This window comes from Martes martes (genome assembly GCF_963455335.1).
Source record: "Martes martes genome assembly, chromosome: 6".
In the NCBI taxonomy this organism is placed as follows: Eukaryota; Metazoa; Chordata; class Mammalia; order Carnivora; family Mustelidae; genus Martes; species Martes martes.
Genome location: NC_137893.1, coordinates 56,325,950 through 56,344,055, shown reverse-complemented (window position 1 = coordinate 56,344,055; position 18,106 = coordinate 56,325,950). Strand labels below are relative to the sequence as shown.

At 35.4% G+C, this 18,106-nt stretch overlaps 1 protein-coding gene across 3 annotated transcripts in view; it reads left to right on the top strand.

Moving 5' to 3' along the window:
• The window catches only part of GRM1 (glutamate metabotropic receptor 1), a gene marked incomplete at both ends in the record, with an annotated part of 416,726 nt that overhangs the window by 360,777 nt on the left and 37,843 nt on the right, over positions 1 to 18,106 (top strand). For all 3 annotated transcript variants that reach the window (XM_080807035.1, XM_080807036.1, XM_080807037.1), the window contains one exon: positions 9,184 to 9,310. In XM_080807035.1, the coding sequence (XP_080663161.1) occupies positions 9,184 to 9,310 (127 nt within the window). The remainder of the gene's footprint in view (positions 1 to 9,183; positions 9,311 to 18,106) is intronic.

The window sequence follows — 18,106 nt, the reverse complement described above, 5'->3', positions numbered from 1 at the left end:
ATTTAATAATGCCATAAGCATGATTAGGTAATGCTGCTAGAGGAGTTTGTCTTTGGATTTTTCTGTAGCTAAGTATAACTCCTTGAGAGAAGTTGCCAATGTAGAAAACTTATAGTTTCTAGTGATATCTTTCTTTAAATATACGATTACTAATATTAATTTTCACATTGACATTATCACCTTTCAACATAGGCCAGTGATTAAAAAGCAGCCACTTTGTTGTAGATCTTTTATTTCAAGACTCTGCAAAGATGAGGGATGAGAGCCTCACGTTGCAGAATATTTGTCATTTTAGCCACCCAACATCATCCTTTAATGCCCGCTTTTAAATCATTCTTTCTGTAGCCTCTTTAGCATGATTTTTCTCTTCCTCTGTACATTTTCCTGTTCTTGAAAGAACTCTTTCTATATTTACAGTTGCTTATTTAACCCAATTCCAGCATTATTCTGCAAGGGGTGCTGTCTCTCTGAAATTCTGAACCCCCGTTTTATCCAAAATCGTCAAGCAATTAGTACCACCCTACCTTTCCAAGTGATAAGAAAATAAATGTGATAAGGATGAATTTTATATGATAGAACATATATTATTTGCCAACAATCCTTCATGCAGAAATGGCTGTAGGATATAGATGTGTCTTGAGCCCATGCTATCCAGTATCAAAGTTGAAAAGAAAATGTAGGCATATCATTATGTTTGTACTTCAGATCATAACACACCTGCCAATATTACAATTAAATATCCTCAGGGAGTAAAACAACTTTGGTAATGTGATAGAATATGAAACATTGTATTATGTGAAATCAGATAGAGGAACTTTGAAAAGTGTTATCATTCCATTTATTTTGCAATGATGAAAACATTGCAAAAGTTTCATCAAAATATAAAATAACCAAAGAGAGGCTATAACACCATTTCCTGGTAATTTACCACTTGAGGAGATGCTACTCTCCCTTTAATCCCAATACCTGGGATTGGGAGTTTAAAGCAGTGGGGTGGGAAGAACTCATATGATGCACCCCCTTGCACTCTTCCTACCCTCACACTGAATCAGCTCACCTGCTGATTTTCTTTTAGGTCACATTATGGATCATGCAGGACAAATTATTTTATGTTCAGTTTTTCCATCTGCAATTGCTCCAAAATTCAGAGTTCAAAGTGTGTCATACTGTAGCTGCAGTTCTTTATACTTGTAGCTGTTTTTGTTTTTATATGTTAGGCCATAGCATTTGGAATAGTTTCATTCTCCACCAGTGCATGTGCTTCGAAACTGCTTGGATATGCTGTCTTCTCTTCATGATAGTAGGAAGAGGAATTTTGTCTTGAATTTGGTGGCAAGAGAATCATTTTAAACTGACATCTACCTTGAACAAATGTTCCCATGGTACAAACAATCATTATTCCCTGGTCACGATGTAGCTTGCACGGGTGTGTCATGGCCTGTCCCCACCACCCAGCCCATCCAGCCCATTTGCCTGAAGCTTTTGGAGATTTTTTGAAGTTATTGCAAGCCTACTAGCTGTAAATTCTCTTTGGAAACTTCCCATATCTGTAATGAGTATATCTTAATTCCTATTTGCTCTTTCTTCCTATTTGCTCATAATTTTGATCTAGTTACTACTTCCCTCATTTTTCCTCACTTTCAAATATGAAAAAAAACCATTAAATTGACCACTCATGTAGCCACCAACTACATTCAGTGATTATGAATCCTTCACTATATTTTTTCTCCCCTCACCCTTCTCTTAATTTCTTTATTCCTCTCCCCCACTCAGTGTTCTCCCTGAGCCTGAGCCATTTGAAAGTCAGGTGCAAATAGGAAACTCCATGCCTTAATACCTCAGCTTGTGTTTTCTCAAAATAAGATTATTCGCATACAACCATGAGCTGAGCTAAGAAGTTAGCTATTACATCATCAGCCACAACTGCCCCATCCACCTCCACTTTCTCTTTCTCTTGTGAATCAAAGCAAACTACCCTCTTAAACTGTTCATAGTTAATGCAGCCATTTGGGCAACCAGTGAAATGATGATATGCTTTGTCCATTATATAATGCTTTCTAAATCCCACTGCAGGATGGCAAGATCTGAATATAAATTGCCCACAAGAATATAACAAATTTTTTTTATCTGAGAAGGCTGTGATTGCATAACAATAATATGATCTGCTCTGGTGACTAAAAACATATTGGCTATGATTTTTTTTTAAAGATTTTTTTAAAAATTTATTTATTTGTCAGAGAGAGAGAGGGAGAGAGAGTGAGCGAGCATAGGCAGAGGCAGAGGGAGAAGCAGGCTCCCTGCCAAGCAAGGAGCCCGATGTGGGACTCGATCCCAGGACGCTGGGATCATGACCTGAGCCGAAGGCAGCTGCTTAACCAACTGAGCCACCCAGGCGTCCTATGATTTTTTTTTTTTAAATGAAGATAAAACACCCTTTTTTTTCGGTATCTTATTGTGCATGTGAAAACATGAAATTACTATAGTCCCTCTGAATGAGAAGAAAATTCTTCAAGCACTAGTCATATGAGAAATTCTTGGAATTATTAATTTATCCACAGCCACTTTGAGTAATACCTATATCCTTGCCTCTCATATGTTGACCAGAGTCTATGCTAATCACACATTTACTGAAGTTGTTGGTGATCCCCCTAGTTTCAGACCCAGCTTGCCAGTTTCTGGGGATGAGTCCTGCTAGGTGCTGCTGCTAATCACATGATATTGGACAGTGGCAGTGGCAGTGGCAGAAACAGGGCCCATTTGTTTTTGTAAGTAAAGAGTTCTTGAAGTGTAAGAATTTAAGGAGGCACTCACTCTCAAGGTTGTGCAAGTGCAGGGTGCATACCTACACAACCCTGAGGAAGAGTGTCTCTTTAAATGTGGCCCCTAGGTGCTACATTAACACATTATGTTAGATTTTGAGCTCTTTAGCCTTAACAATTGGGTTTCTCAAAAATTTATGCCAGGTATAGCACAATGTCTGGCACACTGTGCCACTAAACAAAGGTTGATTAATTGAGTATATATCTACCAACCTCTGAGATGTAATTTTGGTTCTCAGCATAACATGTCATCACCCTGGCAGCCATTGTTACACTGGGAAAAGCCAAGCTTTGGAGGTAACTGAACATAACATGACTGAGATTTGCACAAGACATGGATGCCTTCTGTAGCGACTTCCTCACCTGCAGAACTCACATAATTAACTCCACCCCCTGGAGTGGTTGTGCAGGGTTAGTGTAATTCTGTACAGAGGTCCTAGCACATAGCCTGGTTCAATATATGTCTGCTCTTGTGATGATTTTACATTCCTATACCATTTTTATTACATTTTCCCTGTAATAAATTACAATGTGGGGATTTTTTTCATTGACATTTTTATTTAGTTTTTGTAAGGTTTTCTTCACTTTAATTTTTCATTCTCTTTGAATTCATTTACATTTTTTCTGTTTATGTCATAATCTATACTATTTTTCTGTTTTCTTCCATCTACATTATTGAGTAATTAATACATGCCAAGAACCATGCCAATGATGTTGGCAGGCTGGGTCCGAGGACCCAGAGGAATGACCCATAAGACCAACCTAGAGGGCCCTTGGCTTCACACAGGATAGAAATCAAACATGAAACAAAACAAAACAAAGCAAAACAAACCAGAAGCCAGAGAAAGTGGAAGAAGAGTTTATTGAATAGCACGAGTGGCAGAGAATGGCAGACAGAGTATCTGGGAGACTCAGAAAGGAAAGGAGAATGAGTCTTGTCATTGTTTGGGGTTAGGGATTTATAAGAAAAGGGTCTAGGGCACGTGTTTCTTCAGCAGTCCAGGTAGGAATCCGGTCCAATTGAGTGAATGTCAGGTGAACAGGTTATTCCATAAGGTAGCCGAAGCTGAGTCTTGATGCCAGTGTCAGCCGAGGTTTGTTTGAAACGAACGTCCTGGGACATGTTTGGGATCTGGCTTTGATTAAGTGCTATCAGGGATTTGGAGCTTAGAACAAAATTCAGAGAACGATTAACTTTATTTCCCCCTTGAAAGGAGAACAAAGCTTTTTCAACTTATTTAGAGGTAAAATATGAAACGTGATTATCGGGGCCCTGCAGAAAAACGAGATGGAGCTTTTCTAAAATGAAGTCCCTTCAGCATCCGTATTTCACTAGCTCCGTGAAAGTGGAGGAAACTTAAACTTTCTTTGAGGAACTCAGTGAGTGGGAGAAAAACTTCTTATTCAAGTTGACTGTTGCCCCAGCTCACATACAGGACATGATAGGAAAGAAGGCAGCGCTAGCTCGTCTCTCATGCAGCTGACTCTCCTGCGGTCCTAATTAGAGTAGACTCAGCTTCTCTATTCTGTTTAGTCTTTTGGCCATTTCTCTTCTGAAGAAAATGTTTTCTCTTTCCTCTGATTCACAGTTATCTTTCCTTCATTATATTCTCTTGATGCTATTTATTTTCTTTCATTCTTTTTTTTTTTTTTAAGATTTATTTATTTGAAAGAGAGCATGCATGCATATTGGGGGAGAAGCGGAGGGAGGGGCAGAGGGAGAAAATCTTAAGAAGACTCCCCACAGAGTCTGGAGCCTGACAGGGGACTCTGTCTCTCAACCCTGAGATCATGACCTGAGCAGAAATCGAGAGTTTGATGCTTAACCGACCAAGCCACCCAGGCGCTGTATTCTTTTTCTAAATAAAACCTTAATTTAAAAAATCCATTTCAAGTTACTTCAGAAACTTAGTCACAAAATGAACACTTGATTTCCTTGCATAAATACTTTAAGACTCCTACAGGGTCTATGTAATTGAATCATGGCATTGTGTGTACCAGCAACTCACCTGGTCTCACTAATAATAAATAGCTCTGTGTGCACAGGACATAAAAAGAATCAAAGCAGGCTCTGGGCCTTAGTAAGCCTTGGTCCTTTAAGGGCAGTTTCAATAAAATATCAAAACTGTCATTGTGACTCAGAGACATCATAGAAAGTACTTGTGACAAACGTGAAAACATACTTTAGTCAGTTACTGAATATATACTATAATAGTCCCCTCTTATTCGGGGGATATGTTCCAAGATACCCTTCTCCTAAAACCACAGATAGTACCAAACCTGATATATACTATGTTTTCTCCTAGATCTACATACCTATGGTAAAGTTTAATTTATAAATAGGTACAGTAAAAGATTAGCTGCAGTAACTGATAATGACACATAATAATTATAACAATATTGTGCTATGGTGAGTGCTGTGAAATGTGTAAACCTGGTGATTCACAGTCCTGTACCCCTGGGGCTAAAAACACAGTATATGTTTATAAAAAAATAAAATAAATAAAAAAAATTATAACAATAACCTGTAATAAAAGTTTTGTGATGTGGTCTCTCTCTCTCTTTTTCAAACTATCTTATTATACTGTACTCAGCCTTCTTCCTGTGATGATTTGAGATGAAAAAATGCCTACGTGATGAGATGAAGTGAGGTGAATGAGGTAGCCTTGTGATAAATTGTTAGGCTGCTATTGACCTCCTGATAATATGTCGGGAGGATTGTATGCTTCTGAACAAAGACTGACTGTGGATCAGGAGGGGCCACTATACATGCAAAAGAAATATCAGTAACCATGACTCATATAAAAATACAGAAAATATAAAAATAATCAATAATATGCTATTGGGAAGATTTGGATATAAATCAGAGACAATAACAGAAATTAAAAAGAACTGTATCTGAATGAAACATATCTATTATATAGATATGAAAAAATTAGAGGATGAAATCTAGCTTGGAGTAATAAAATATCAACTGTATTTTAGCTACTAGAGAATTAGAAATAAGGCAATGTTTGAAAGGATTTACTGCTCCAAGATACTGTCTGGAGCTTGTGATGTATCTGCTCTTGAAAGTAGTGACACAGATGGACTAATGGAGAAGAGATGACATTCTGAATGGAAGGTAATATTCTTTCTTTCATTAAAACATATTTATTTGTTTACTATGTTGGTTCCATGTGAGAGCCATGGATTAAAACACACACATATAAAAGGCACACACACACACACACACACACACACACACACACACACACACTCATTCTTTTTTCTCTCTGTCTTTAAACTCTATTCTCCAATAGCAGCCAGAATACTCCTTGTAGAAAGCAAGTCAGGTGAAACACAAACTCAATGATGTCTCTACTGTACTTGAAACCTTCCTCCAAAACAAAACAAACAGTTATGTGGACATTAATGAAGACACAATGAGGGGCTGGGACAGAGGCTCTGTCCTCATTTGTCAGACTTATATAAGAAATTAATAACAGAAAATTTTGGTGCAGAAACATGGACCAGGGACTAAGTGAATGCCTATCTGGAGAGCTTATATTGCAAAGGTACAGGGGTAGGGAGGCACTAAAGTTCAAGTGGTTTAATTGTGTTTTTTAAAAAAGATTTATTCAATACCCATCCATTGACCACCACTGTGTGTTTTTGATACCTATTTGTCCCTTGATGACTAAATCTGAAAACAATGAACGTCAGCTTGGTCCCTTCTCTTGAGGAGCCGTGGGCTATTTGGGTGATCTTGGCAGCTGTGTGCATGTTATTCTAGTGCAAAAAGAAATTAGAGCAATGTTGTATGATTAGGAGACAGGGACAAGAATTCAGGTGTAAAATGATAAAACCTCAGTCTAGAGGGGTGACTGAGAGATGGAAAAGACAAGTCAAGGGCTCCTGGGTGGCTCAGTCAGTTAAGCATCTGACTCTTGATTTCGGCTCAGATCATGGGTCTCAGCGTTAGGGAAAGAGCCCCCTATTGAGCTCTGTGCTGGGCATGGAGCCTGCTTAAGATTCTCTCTCTTTCCCCCTCTGACCCTCTCTGCTCTCTCTTAAAAAAAAATTAAATTAAAAAAAAAAAAGGCAAACCAAATATTACAGATGTGTATGCCAAAAGTACACATCCTTGGTGGCAGACTAAAGAAGAAATCATAAAATATAACTCTATTTAAGCAGCTCCATTTTCATTATTTATTAAAGAGGTAAGCTAATCATTTATTGATTTATTTATTCAGTCATGTAAAACCTAATTTGAAATACTTTCCAAATACCAGCTAATCACAATATCTACCCTCACTATTCATTCTGCATAAATCAATTTGTTTAGCATTACCACCTTTTGAATTTGTTGAATTAGTAGCATTATTTTTATAGTAAGAGAAAGAGACAAAGCTGACTAAAGGGAGATGCAGTATTTTGTGATGGGTTTTACTGTACTTTTATGCCAATTAAAATAAGAAAACGATATTCATTTACTCAATTTTTCTCATATCACTTAAAAAATTATTATTTGGAATGTAAATTTCCCAGACTTATTTTGAGGTTGTGGGGAGTCTTTTTTTTTTTTAAAGACTTAATTTGATTCTACTTTCTAAAGTTTTCTGAAAGTAAAAGAAAAAAAAGAAAAACTTTCACATTTTCTAAAAATATACTGTCATTTTTATTTTATATGTAATTCTAAGATAGGGGGATAAATTTTGACCTGCTCTGTGAGAATATAGTTTTATTTTCACAAAGACTAGAGCTTGTATAATTTTAAGGTCTAGCAATACTTACAATTTGATTTCTGATTTTTCATATGTATTAGGGAGAACGTGTGCTTCTAGCCATGAAAGAGTAACAGAGCCCAGACTGCCTTTTGGTGTAAACAACTAGAAAACTTGACATAATATATGAAATAACTGTTCAGACGTTGGAAAATGGCGCATGACCTTGATTCCAGGGAAGTGAAGGCAAATAAACAAGGCGAACCCTAAAATCACTCAGGCTTTCTGCCTGGAGGCAATTTCCTTATTGTTCAGTAAAAGAGAACAGAGAGTTTGGAGATCTTGATAATTTTAAAGAAGACAGAAATCAAAGTTTAGAAAGGCCAAGGCAGTGAGAATTTGTAGTGTGGTATAAGGGATAGAACTATTCAGAAAATGTCCTAGAAGTTAACATACAGGTTCTCTTAAGCATTTGGCTGAACATAGGTCTGCACATGAGTAGGACAAAATTCAAAAATTCAAGTGAAAAAAAGTTACTGGGGAGCTGGAATCCCTGAGCATACACAGATCCAGGAATTGTCTCATTTTCCACAAACCAGAGTGGAAATAGCTTGTTGAATACACAAAGGATTAAGTAGAAACCCCAGGGGGTCACACCTTAATAATGAGGCTTAATTATTCCTAGAGTAGAGACTCTTCTAGACTTCTCCTAAAAGGTTAAAAACAATGCTCTGAGTCACACACGGTTTAGCTGCCTGCCAGAACAAAGACCAGTACTCCTTCAAGGAAAAACATCCAGTACACTAAACCTTATGTACACGATGTCCAGCATCTGGTCAGAATTTTCATTTCCAACCACACCAATGATTATACTAAATGTAAATGTATGAAATATTTCAATAAAAAGCAGAAGTTCTCAGACTGCAGATGAAAGCAAGATCTAAATATGTGCTTACAAGAAAATCACTTTAAATGCAGTGTGATTTGACTTTTTTTGGTATCATGTCAAGTGAAATTTGCTTACCAAACAGATTGAAAATTGGAGAAAGTTTAAGCTACTACTTCAATAATAAATGATTCTTCAGTAATTTTGGACTAGTAATTTTTCTTCCAACAATTTATGTAATCTTTTAAGTTCACTAGAGCAAGTCACAGGCCAATAACAGGATTGGTTTTCTTGGCAATCATTCTGTTTTTATGTATATAAAGTCGCTCAGACTTTCATAATTATAAAATTCCATAATTCCTCAGATTTTTATGAGTTATTAAGAAAATAATATATAAGAATTTTTGTGGTTAAACATTGCTCTTTCAGAGAAGAAAAATTTATTTTTATTTTACTGAGGATAATACAAATGAATATAAATAAGAAAATTCAACTGTTTCATTTTTTTAACTCTGAAAAAGATAATGTCATCAATTCTCTTTATGAAAGATATTATTTTTGAAAAGCCTCCAAACCTGGCATAGAATGACCTGAAATTCACATCTGAACTCTTAAGATAATCAGGTATATTTGAATGCATGTACTTAAGATTCCTTTTTTGAAGAATTACTCTTTTTTTTTTTTTAAATAGTATGAAAACAAGTCCATATTGAAATAGAAGGCTTTCTGGGGAAACCCTCTTTAAGGCATATGGACTATCCCTGTGTTATAGGTCATACGGAAAGGAGAAGTGAGTTGCTGCTGGATTTGCACAGCCTGCAAAGAGAATGAATACGTGCAAGATGAGTTCACCTGTAAAGCCTGTGACTTAGGGTGGTGGCCCAGTGCAGATCTAACAGGTAAGAAGTGCCCTACTTTAGATTTTGTGCCTGACTGTGGACCTTCTCAATATGCCCATTGTTTAAAATATGAATGAGCAACTCTTGTCTTTTTTGATGTTTATTTATACTGTGCACTTTTTAATGCTCATGTCATAGAGTGCACAGAAACCTTTATAAGTTTTCTATCATCCATATTGAAAAGCAAGTTCATTTTTTAAATCTAAATAAAAGTATATTAAATGGGTATTCTGGTATGCCAGCTGTTTTCTGTTTTTCTTTCTTAAAATTTTATTTGAAGATATTTCTAGTTACCTGCATTTATGTTTGCAAACATTTCTCGAATATGTGTGAGGCAGTACTTTGTTTGCTTTAAATGTATCTTGCTTTATTACTTTATTTTGCTTAAAATTTATCAGGGAAGAAGCATGTAAAAATAATATAAATTGTTATTAATATAAAAGAGATATTTATAGTGCATAAAGTTCGTTAGGCAGATAAGGAGATGAAAGAAATTCTAGAAATTCTAGAATTTCTAGAAAGATAAACCAGAGGATGGGAAAATGAAAGCCTATAACACATTTGGGGAAAAACACTAAATAAGTGTGTGGGGTTGGTTGGAAGACACAAGGACCTAGCAAGGGCCAGAAATGAGACTGGTGGTGGATGATAACAAGATTCTTCCTGACCTTTTCCTAAGAGTTTGGACTGTGGTTTTAAGCACAGGAGAACCACTGAAGAATTTAAATAGGCAAATAACACCTTGGTATTTGTGTCTCAGAAACTAGCAGTCTGAGGAGTATAGTGAGATTGGATGAAAAACAGAAGCTAGAAACTATTGCATTGGTTCAAATGAGTAATTTCCAAGGGCGTGGATGAGGGCAGCAGCAGCAGGAATAGAGGAATATATGAATGCGAGAGATGGTATATTAGTAAAATCAATGGGTATCATATGGATAGATTATATGAGTTTGTAAATTTCATAAGAGCAATGTTCAAATATGTGAATTTTGTTTTCCACACACATGAGAGATGCTTCACAAATACTTTTCACAAATTTTAAGAGTAATAGGGCCATGGAAACTGTCATCTGAGTATATAGAGCCTTTGTCATCTCATTCTTCCTTTTAGAAAGGGAAAGTTGAGGCCAAAAGAGGTGTACTTGTGTGCCCAAGGTCATGCAAATAGTTAGAAGCAGAGCCCAGTTCACTGCCTCCCTGGGTATTATTGAAAATCATTACAAAGAGTAACATTTCTTATTGTTTTTTACTTTTTCATCTGTTCCCAAATAAGAATAGCAACTAAGAAATTGTATGACTTATTCAGAACACATCAAAGACGACTGGGTAAGTAGAACCAGGTCACATAATGAAAATTTTACTTATTCAGTGAGAGTACCTTGTAAAATGGTAATCTTTGTTGGAAAAAGTTAATCTAAAATGAGGGTCAGAAAGCTTTTAGAAATTATTTAGTACAAAGACCTTTTTTAAAGAAAAGGAAGTTAGATTAGAATACATTTGAAGATAAAAGCTGTATCTCAATCATATTTTTATTCTGTCATGGAAAACTGGTTTTCAACTTTAATATGCCTAAAAATTACCCAGGTATTACCCATTTGCAGAGATTCCTGTTCACCAGTTCTGGGAAGGGACCCTGCAAATTCTGAGGCACCTGGTTCCTGTCTCATCCTATAAGAAACATTATTCCCTGGCTCATAGTCTAGTGCCTTGAACATGATAGCTGTCTAATAAAAGTTCTATTGAGAGAAGTAGAAAGAAGAAGGGACTTACCGAAGTTCATCCAGGTCAATGGATTTGGTTAATAGAGAAGCCACTGTGAGAACCCAGGATTTTTATCCCTAGGTCTAACTTATATCCTTGTTGCATGCAATAGACTGGCTTGGAAAAGCTTTTTCAGCCACTTTTGGACAACAAGACCTCTCTCCCACTCATGCTGTGTCTCTGTTCACATCTTTATCCTATTTCATAGTGTGTGCTTCTTGCTGGGCCTTTTTATATCAAATAGAGGGTTGACTTACTAGTCAGTCCTCTCTGTTATTTGACTGAGACTACAGCTGCCTGGGAAGAGGCTCAAAGACAAAGAAAGCTAGCCTTTCTCAGGTTGATTTTAGAAATCAGAAGTCCTGGCTTTGAGGTGTAAGAATTTTTCTTTTGTCTACATTTTTTTTTTGTGGGGGGGCTTCCCCAAATTTTTCCTAAGGCTCCTTTTTTGCTTTGATTGGAGCTTATCTCATACCTGGTAAAGAACTTCTGTCCTATTTTAAGACATTAAGTACAAAAAAAAGGTTTTTTTAAAAGATCCAATATGTTATAATAATGAATTCAAAGTCATATATTTTATTCCCTAGAGATCTTCCATTGTAGGTATATTTTTTGCCCACTACCAAATGAGGATCACCATTGATTTAAGGCTCTTTCAGTTAATAAAGCATTAAAACAAACAAACAAACAAAAAAAAAAACCCTTCCTTCACTATACTTAGATATTTAATGTGATTATTTTCTAAAATATTTAGTCTATCATCCATCACATGCATAAAAGTCACCTTAGCATCAAATGAGTTGAACCAAGCAACAACTCAGATAGCCCCCCCCCTTTTTTTTTTAACCATTTCTGATTTTTTATTCAGACAGCCCTTTTCTAATAGCAAAATAGGCAAGTGGCTACTTTTGGAGCATATATTTAATTATTGTGCCAATTTATGTTTAGGGTCTTTCAGAGTACAAATCTCTGATTTAGTTTATACTTAGTTTTAACGACATCTATCATTTCTGATTCCTTTCAGTCTTACACATGAATGGATAGTGTGGTCTCATTTGCCACTCATTTGGTACCATGTCAGGCTCAGAGCAAGTCTGCACTACATGGCAATGTGATGTTGGTGGTTGCCATGGTAGCAGTAGTTGTGAAAAGAGAAAACCCACAAGCAGAGAATACCAAAAACCAGTAGAAATACTCAGAGGAGTAATGCATAGCCTTTAAGTAGGTGTTTTGTTTTCACAGGTGGATTTCTCTTTTTTTTTGGACTGAATTTTAGTTAAAATGAGAAATCATCCTTCTTTAGGAAATGGTGTTTTTTACTGAAGGTAAAGGTTATTAATAGGCATAAAATTATTTTATGAGATAGTTACTTTCCACACATGCTCCAAAGGCTCTGATATTAGTGAATAAATACATGTTTATAAATTGTTTTCATTAGAACATATTGTTTGTTCACTGTAAAGAAAAAAATGATACATTACTTAGAGGAAGCACTTTCTGAAGCTGTTAATAAGTTTCTCACATTTTCTTCTTAGGAAAATGTACATTTTAATTCAGCATTTAAATTTCACACTTCATTTCTTATGATGCATAAACAGGGATCTCTTCTGTCATGGTATAAAATTTGACAGTAGTTTAACAATTCATGAACCAATTATATGTAATCTGATGCTACTTATTTCTTTTTAAAAATCAAATAGGGTAAGAAGATTCCTCAGAAAACCAAACTACATTAAATTTTATCATTAAAATATTAAGTTATAGAAATTAATTTTTACTATTTTTCTCTATCCCAACAGTTGCTATGACCTCTTACACTATCTACTTATTACTTAAATTTCATATTATAAACTACCACCTACTTTGTACCAAGCATTTTTTTGGAGAAACTGGAAACATATACATGAATTAAATGAAGTTTATAACCTGGGGAGGAGCTTCCTATGAAACTAGACAATTTTAAGTCCTACAACAGAAGTGTGTACAAAATGTCATGTGAACAACTGAGAAAAAAACAATTATTTCTCCCTGCAAAGAAGAGAAGAGCCTTCATAGAGAAGGTGACATTTAAGTTGGGCACTGACCATGAAACAGAATTTCTCCTTGTAGGTCATTGATATTAATGTAATAACACTAAAGAAAGCATTTTGACTATGCTTTATTGGTTACGAAGTATTATTGTAACTGCTATTAAATGTCCGAAGACCTGTGGACTTTATTTCTTTGATTCATATTAAATATATCTTAACCTAATTGGGAAGAAATCCAGTGTTAAAAATAGCTTCTTCCAATGCATTTGGATCTTACAAGTGAACCAATATTTGTTTAAAAAATTAGAACTAACTTCCTATTCCTCAGATCAGAGTTATTACCACTTGTCTTGGATTTTGCTCAGGAATTTGTAGTCTGATAGCTCTGGATTCTTGGGAAATGGACTTGTCTGATAGCTCTGGATTCTCTGGGAAAACTGTAACCACAGATACTGCCACGTCCCTAAGTTTTAGGAACTTTAGATATAGTATGTAAAACTCACATAAAGGCTTTTAGTTTTGGGTGCTGGGGGTCAGGACAGTCTTCACCACTGGTTGAAAGTAACTCCCACTCCTTCCAGGCTTGAGATACCCAAACACCTCTAGGGGTTGAAAAACTCTTTAAACCTCAAAACAGAACAAAAAAGTACATTACATATTATATTACATATATGGACAATATGGATATTACAGCTAATTCTCTCAAGGAATCAAATCTAATGCATCTAAAATTTAGAATGTCTTAAAAAAAAAAAAGAAGGAAAGGAAATAAGGAAAAAGAAGGAGGAAACAAAGCTTGTTTAAAATATAAATGATCAGTCCCTATCCTCGGCTGATTGTTTTGAGTGTTCCTGGATTATCATTGAAAACCCTGGTTTCCCTGTAGGGAAAGAATCTAGGATCTTCACAAGAAATAAAGCAATCACAGTAGAGTTGTAAGTATATTGTTTTGAGGTGTTGTTGACATAATGCTACTGTTACAGCACAGGATACTTATATCTCCTTCTAACTCAAGCATATATTTCTTCATTGCATATAGTACACTGTGTAGAACAGGCTTGATTTATAGCTAGGCTTGGACAACTCTGATTATCTGTGGAGATGCCTGAGTACCTACCTGTCTTTAACTCTTGGCTACATTAAGGGTCTGATATTCATAATATGCAGATTAGAGTTTGAAATTCCACTGGTGACAACCAAAACCAATTTGTTTACTGATGGATTTCAACTGGCGAGTAGAGATAGGCTGACTTGGCCATATGACTTGAAGGTCATAAAAAGAGTTCACTGGGAACTTCCGCCTTGAGCTCTCAATTCAAAGATGAAGTGTGCCCTTTGAGAGTAAGGATCTTAGAGCCCTTGCACTGGGATATCTCTTTGGCCCTTGGTGATTACCTGCACTTCCTCTTACTATAGTAAATGTTTTGCCTTTAAGTAAAAAACATTACATGAGTATGTTCTATGAATCTTCTGAGTCCTTTTAAATAACTGAACTTGTGGAATCTTTACATATACATATATGTATATGTATCTTTACATATACAAAAAGTATCATTATTGGAAGTAAGTGTGATATACCTAACAATAGCTTGATATAATTGGATTATTGAGTTAATGATTGCCCAGTAAAACAGATTTAGGCAAATACTTATTCCTAGTAAGGTGAACACTAAAGACAAACTCAAATTTATGTAGTTTTAAATCAGTAAAGAAGAATGAATAAGAAAGTATACAAAGGGAAGTATGATATATGTAAGAATCTTCGTCAGATGATCTTGCACAGAAGACTATTGTATAATCATCAGCTTGCTCTAAACTTCAGTTAACAGTCAACTTCCACGAGGGCTTCAGCTTCTGGAGGATCTCTGCAGAACCTCACTTTAAAATCACTAAGGGGAGTAACCTGCAACAATATTAAGGTTTCTTTTAATTTGTCCAGAGGGTTGGGAATGAAGACAGGCTTGTGTAATTTAAACTCATGAATAAATGTTCCACTGAAAATGTTCCCATATCACTAGATTGACCAATTGGAATGTGCTAAGATCACAAAATCTAATCATATTTTAGCCTTTGTAAGTATAGTGCCTTTTCAACAGAATGCTTCAACCCATCTGCAAAATAAACACACTGTTTAGACTAATACATATTCATCAACCATAGAGGGAAAAAACTGTATACAGCCACTCTGGAGTAACTCAAAGGTTCTTTTGCAATTGTTTCAGTTAATGCCTCCACCTTTACAATTTGTCCTAATTGATTTAATTACAAATGAAGCATGAACTGGCCACATCTGCTGTCCTGGAAATGTTTCCCCAATAGCGTTTAATTTTGTGGCCAGTTTGTCCCTACTGAAATGAATTCTTTCATTTGTTCCATCAAGATTTTATCCAATCCCTGGTAGATATTTTTTTCCGGTATTATCTTCATGAATCTTAGAACACAATCATGAAATATCTGGAATTCCTTTTAAGAACTTCTTTTCTGGTCACATTTTATGTATCTATAATTGAATACTTGAACTTCTTCATGGATTTGTTACTATCATAAATTTTTTTTTATATGAGATGCTTTTATCGGGATTTTTAGTCAGAGCACTCTGCTTAGCATGATAATCTCTAAAATATTTCTATTGTATTTCTAAGTATTTTATAGTATCTATAACTTTTACAGTACCTTTTTTTACTGTGAGCCTACCACAATGAGCAATGCTTGATATGGGCTATGTTGTTGAATAATGCATCTAGATTATGGTGTATCATTTTCATATTTACACACAAAAAAATGTTTATGATAATCTAGGTACATGTGATAATCTATATGTTTATCTGCTCCATTCTAATCCATCTTCCTATTTCTGTGAAGTCTTTTGTCCATAGGGATTCTGGGGCTAACAGTATTCCTTAATTTTTTAAAATTATACATAGTATAGGTATTTTCATGACTAGAACAGCTATAATTTGATCATCTGTAGGGAACCATAGTACATTTTGTCTAGAAGTTAATCCTACCTATTAAAATTGTGGGTCCTGTGTCACAGAGAATAATGTATCCTCCTAGTAATAATCTCAAAGTACCAGTTGTGGGTTGGGGCATAAGTTTGTTAACGATTTTCACCATTCCTGCGGTTTTATTAAGCCAATTTATCTGATGTTCTATTAATAGTGAGATTACTGGTAGACATTAAGACACCTATATCAACAAAAAAGAGGTATTGCTTCCCTTGGGATTTCAGGGGAAGAACAAGGAGTTCTTGGGTACCAGTGTTTGCCATGGAGTTAAGTTATTGGACAGATTTCAAGTAGTAGTTTGGAATTTTAGCTAATGTGGGACATTGGTTCTTTAAATGACACTTCTGTTTAGTATCTATAGGTTTCCTTTTGTACAGGTTCCCAGGTCATAGAGAATAGGGGCTCCTTTAGTTGTTTAACCTAAAGATCCACAATAGTACTGATTTCTAGTATATTTACTTTTTAAGTCTATCTAGAAATGTCTAGTCACATATTGTATATTTCTAAGTCAGTAATTTACATTTTAACATTTTCTTCACCTTGATTCCCCTAATTCAAGTCTGAGCCCACTTACAAAAAGAGAAGGTATAGTTTTTCTTGTCAGGTGTTGAGTCTACCTCAGAATTGTTTGAAGATGTCATAAAGTCTATGTTTTATCTTTATTTAGTTTATAATTTTTCATCTTTGTTTAAAGAAAAGCTTTCAAAATTGCCTTATGTAATGCATTTTGCATTTTTTACACTTTATACCACTAGGTTATTTAAATCTTCTCTTTTCCAATCTGCTGCTTTTACTCCATGAAGCTAACAATTAATTAAATTAATTGGTGCATATCTGTAGTGTAGGACAATAAGTATCTAATAAAAATCCTGAATTCTACAGAAAATATTTTGCTTGTATCTCTGAAGTTTAGGAAAATTATTAATTATAGCTCTTAATTTGGCTCTAGACCAGGGTTTTAATTCAACTTCCATAGATCTGACTTGTGCTCTAAAAATATAAAATGTGGCATTCTTTTCTAATGAAAACTCTAAAGACAGACTAGCTCATTTACAAAACCAGGTAAAGTTGCATAGAAAAAAAGAATGAAAAGAAGGCTAGCTTTCAGATTATAAAGGCCTTGACAAAGACTATATTGGAATTTGAATTTTATTTAGCAAGCCCAATATGCCAACCAAAAAAGCTTAGTATTGACTATTCAGTATTTTATCTCACTTATCTCTTAAATACTTTAAGTCATTGAATATGTTCTACCAAAAAACCCCCATAATAGTTCCTGTTATTCTAAATTATGTGTCTAGCTAATCATTTTTCTAAACTTTATCAAGGAAATGAGAAGATTTAGGATTAAAATGTGACCTTTTAGGGGAAGCAGAAGTTCTCCCAGGAAGATTGAGACTTTGAATAGATAAACCCCTGACGCAAGAGAAAGGGGCCACTGTGATCAGTCAAGACTGTGTGCTTGTGAATGGCTGGAGCTCGTTTATTGCCTTGAGTCTGTTCCTACTTGGGTGATTTTCAGAAGCAAGGGTTGACCCTGACTGACTGGCTTATAGAAATCATGTTTGTTGAGGGGAGCTGTTGTTGATTGAACAGGAGTAAAAGGTTCTGATGGTTCCTGTTCCCATGGCTGTAGAACAATTAGTCTTTTTATTAAAGTCAGGGATATATTTTTATTCTCACAATTTGGGGAAGACTGGCCCAGACCAAACACAAATTTCTCTGAAGGGGTTGTTTCCAGGACTTGACAAATTTCTCTCTCTCCATGAAATACAAAACAGTCTTTATTCTCCAACTGAGGGAAAAGATGAGCCAACTATTTAGGAACATCTCTCCTTTTAAGAGATGGGTGACAGGGGCATTCATCCTTCCTTGATATGTCTAGTAGAAGCTGATAACACAAGCGCCCTCAGATGCCACAGATGGATCATACATAACTCAAGGGGTGAGACAAAGCAAGTAACATGTAATAAATGGGAAAAATGCAGATCCTTCTAA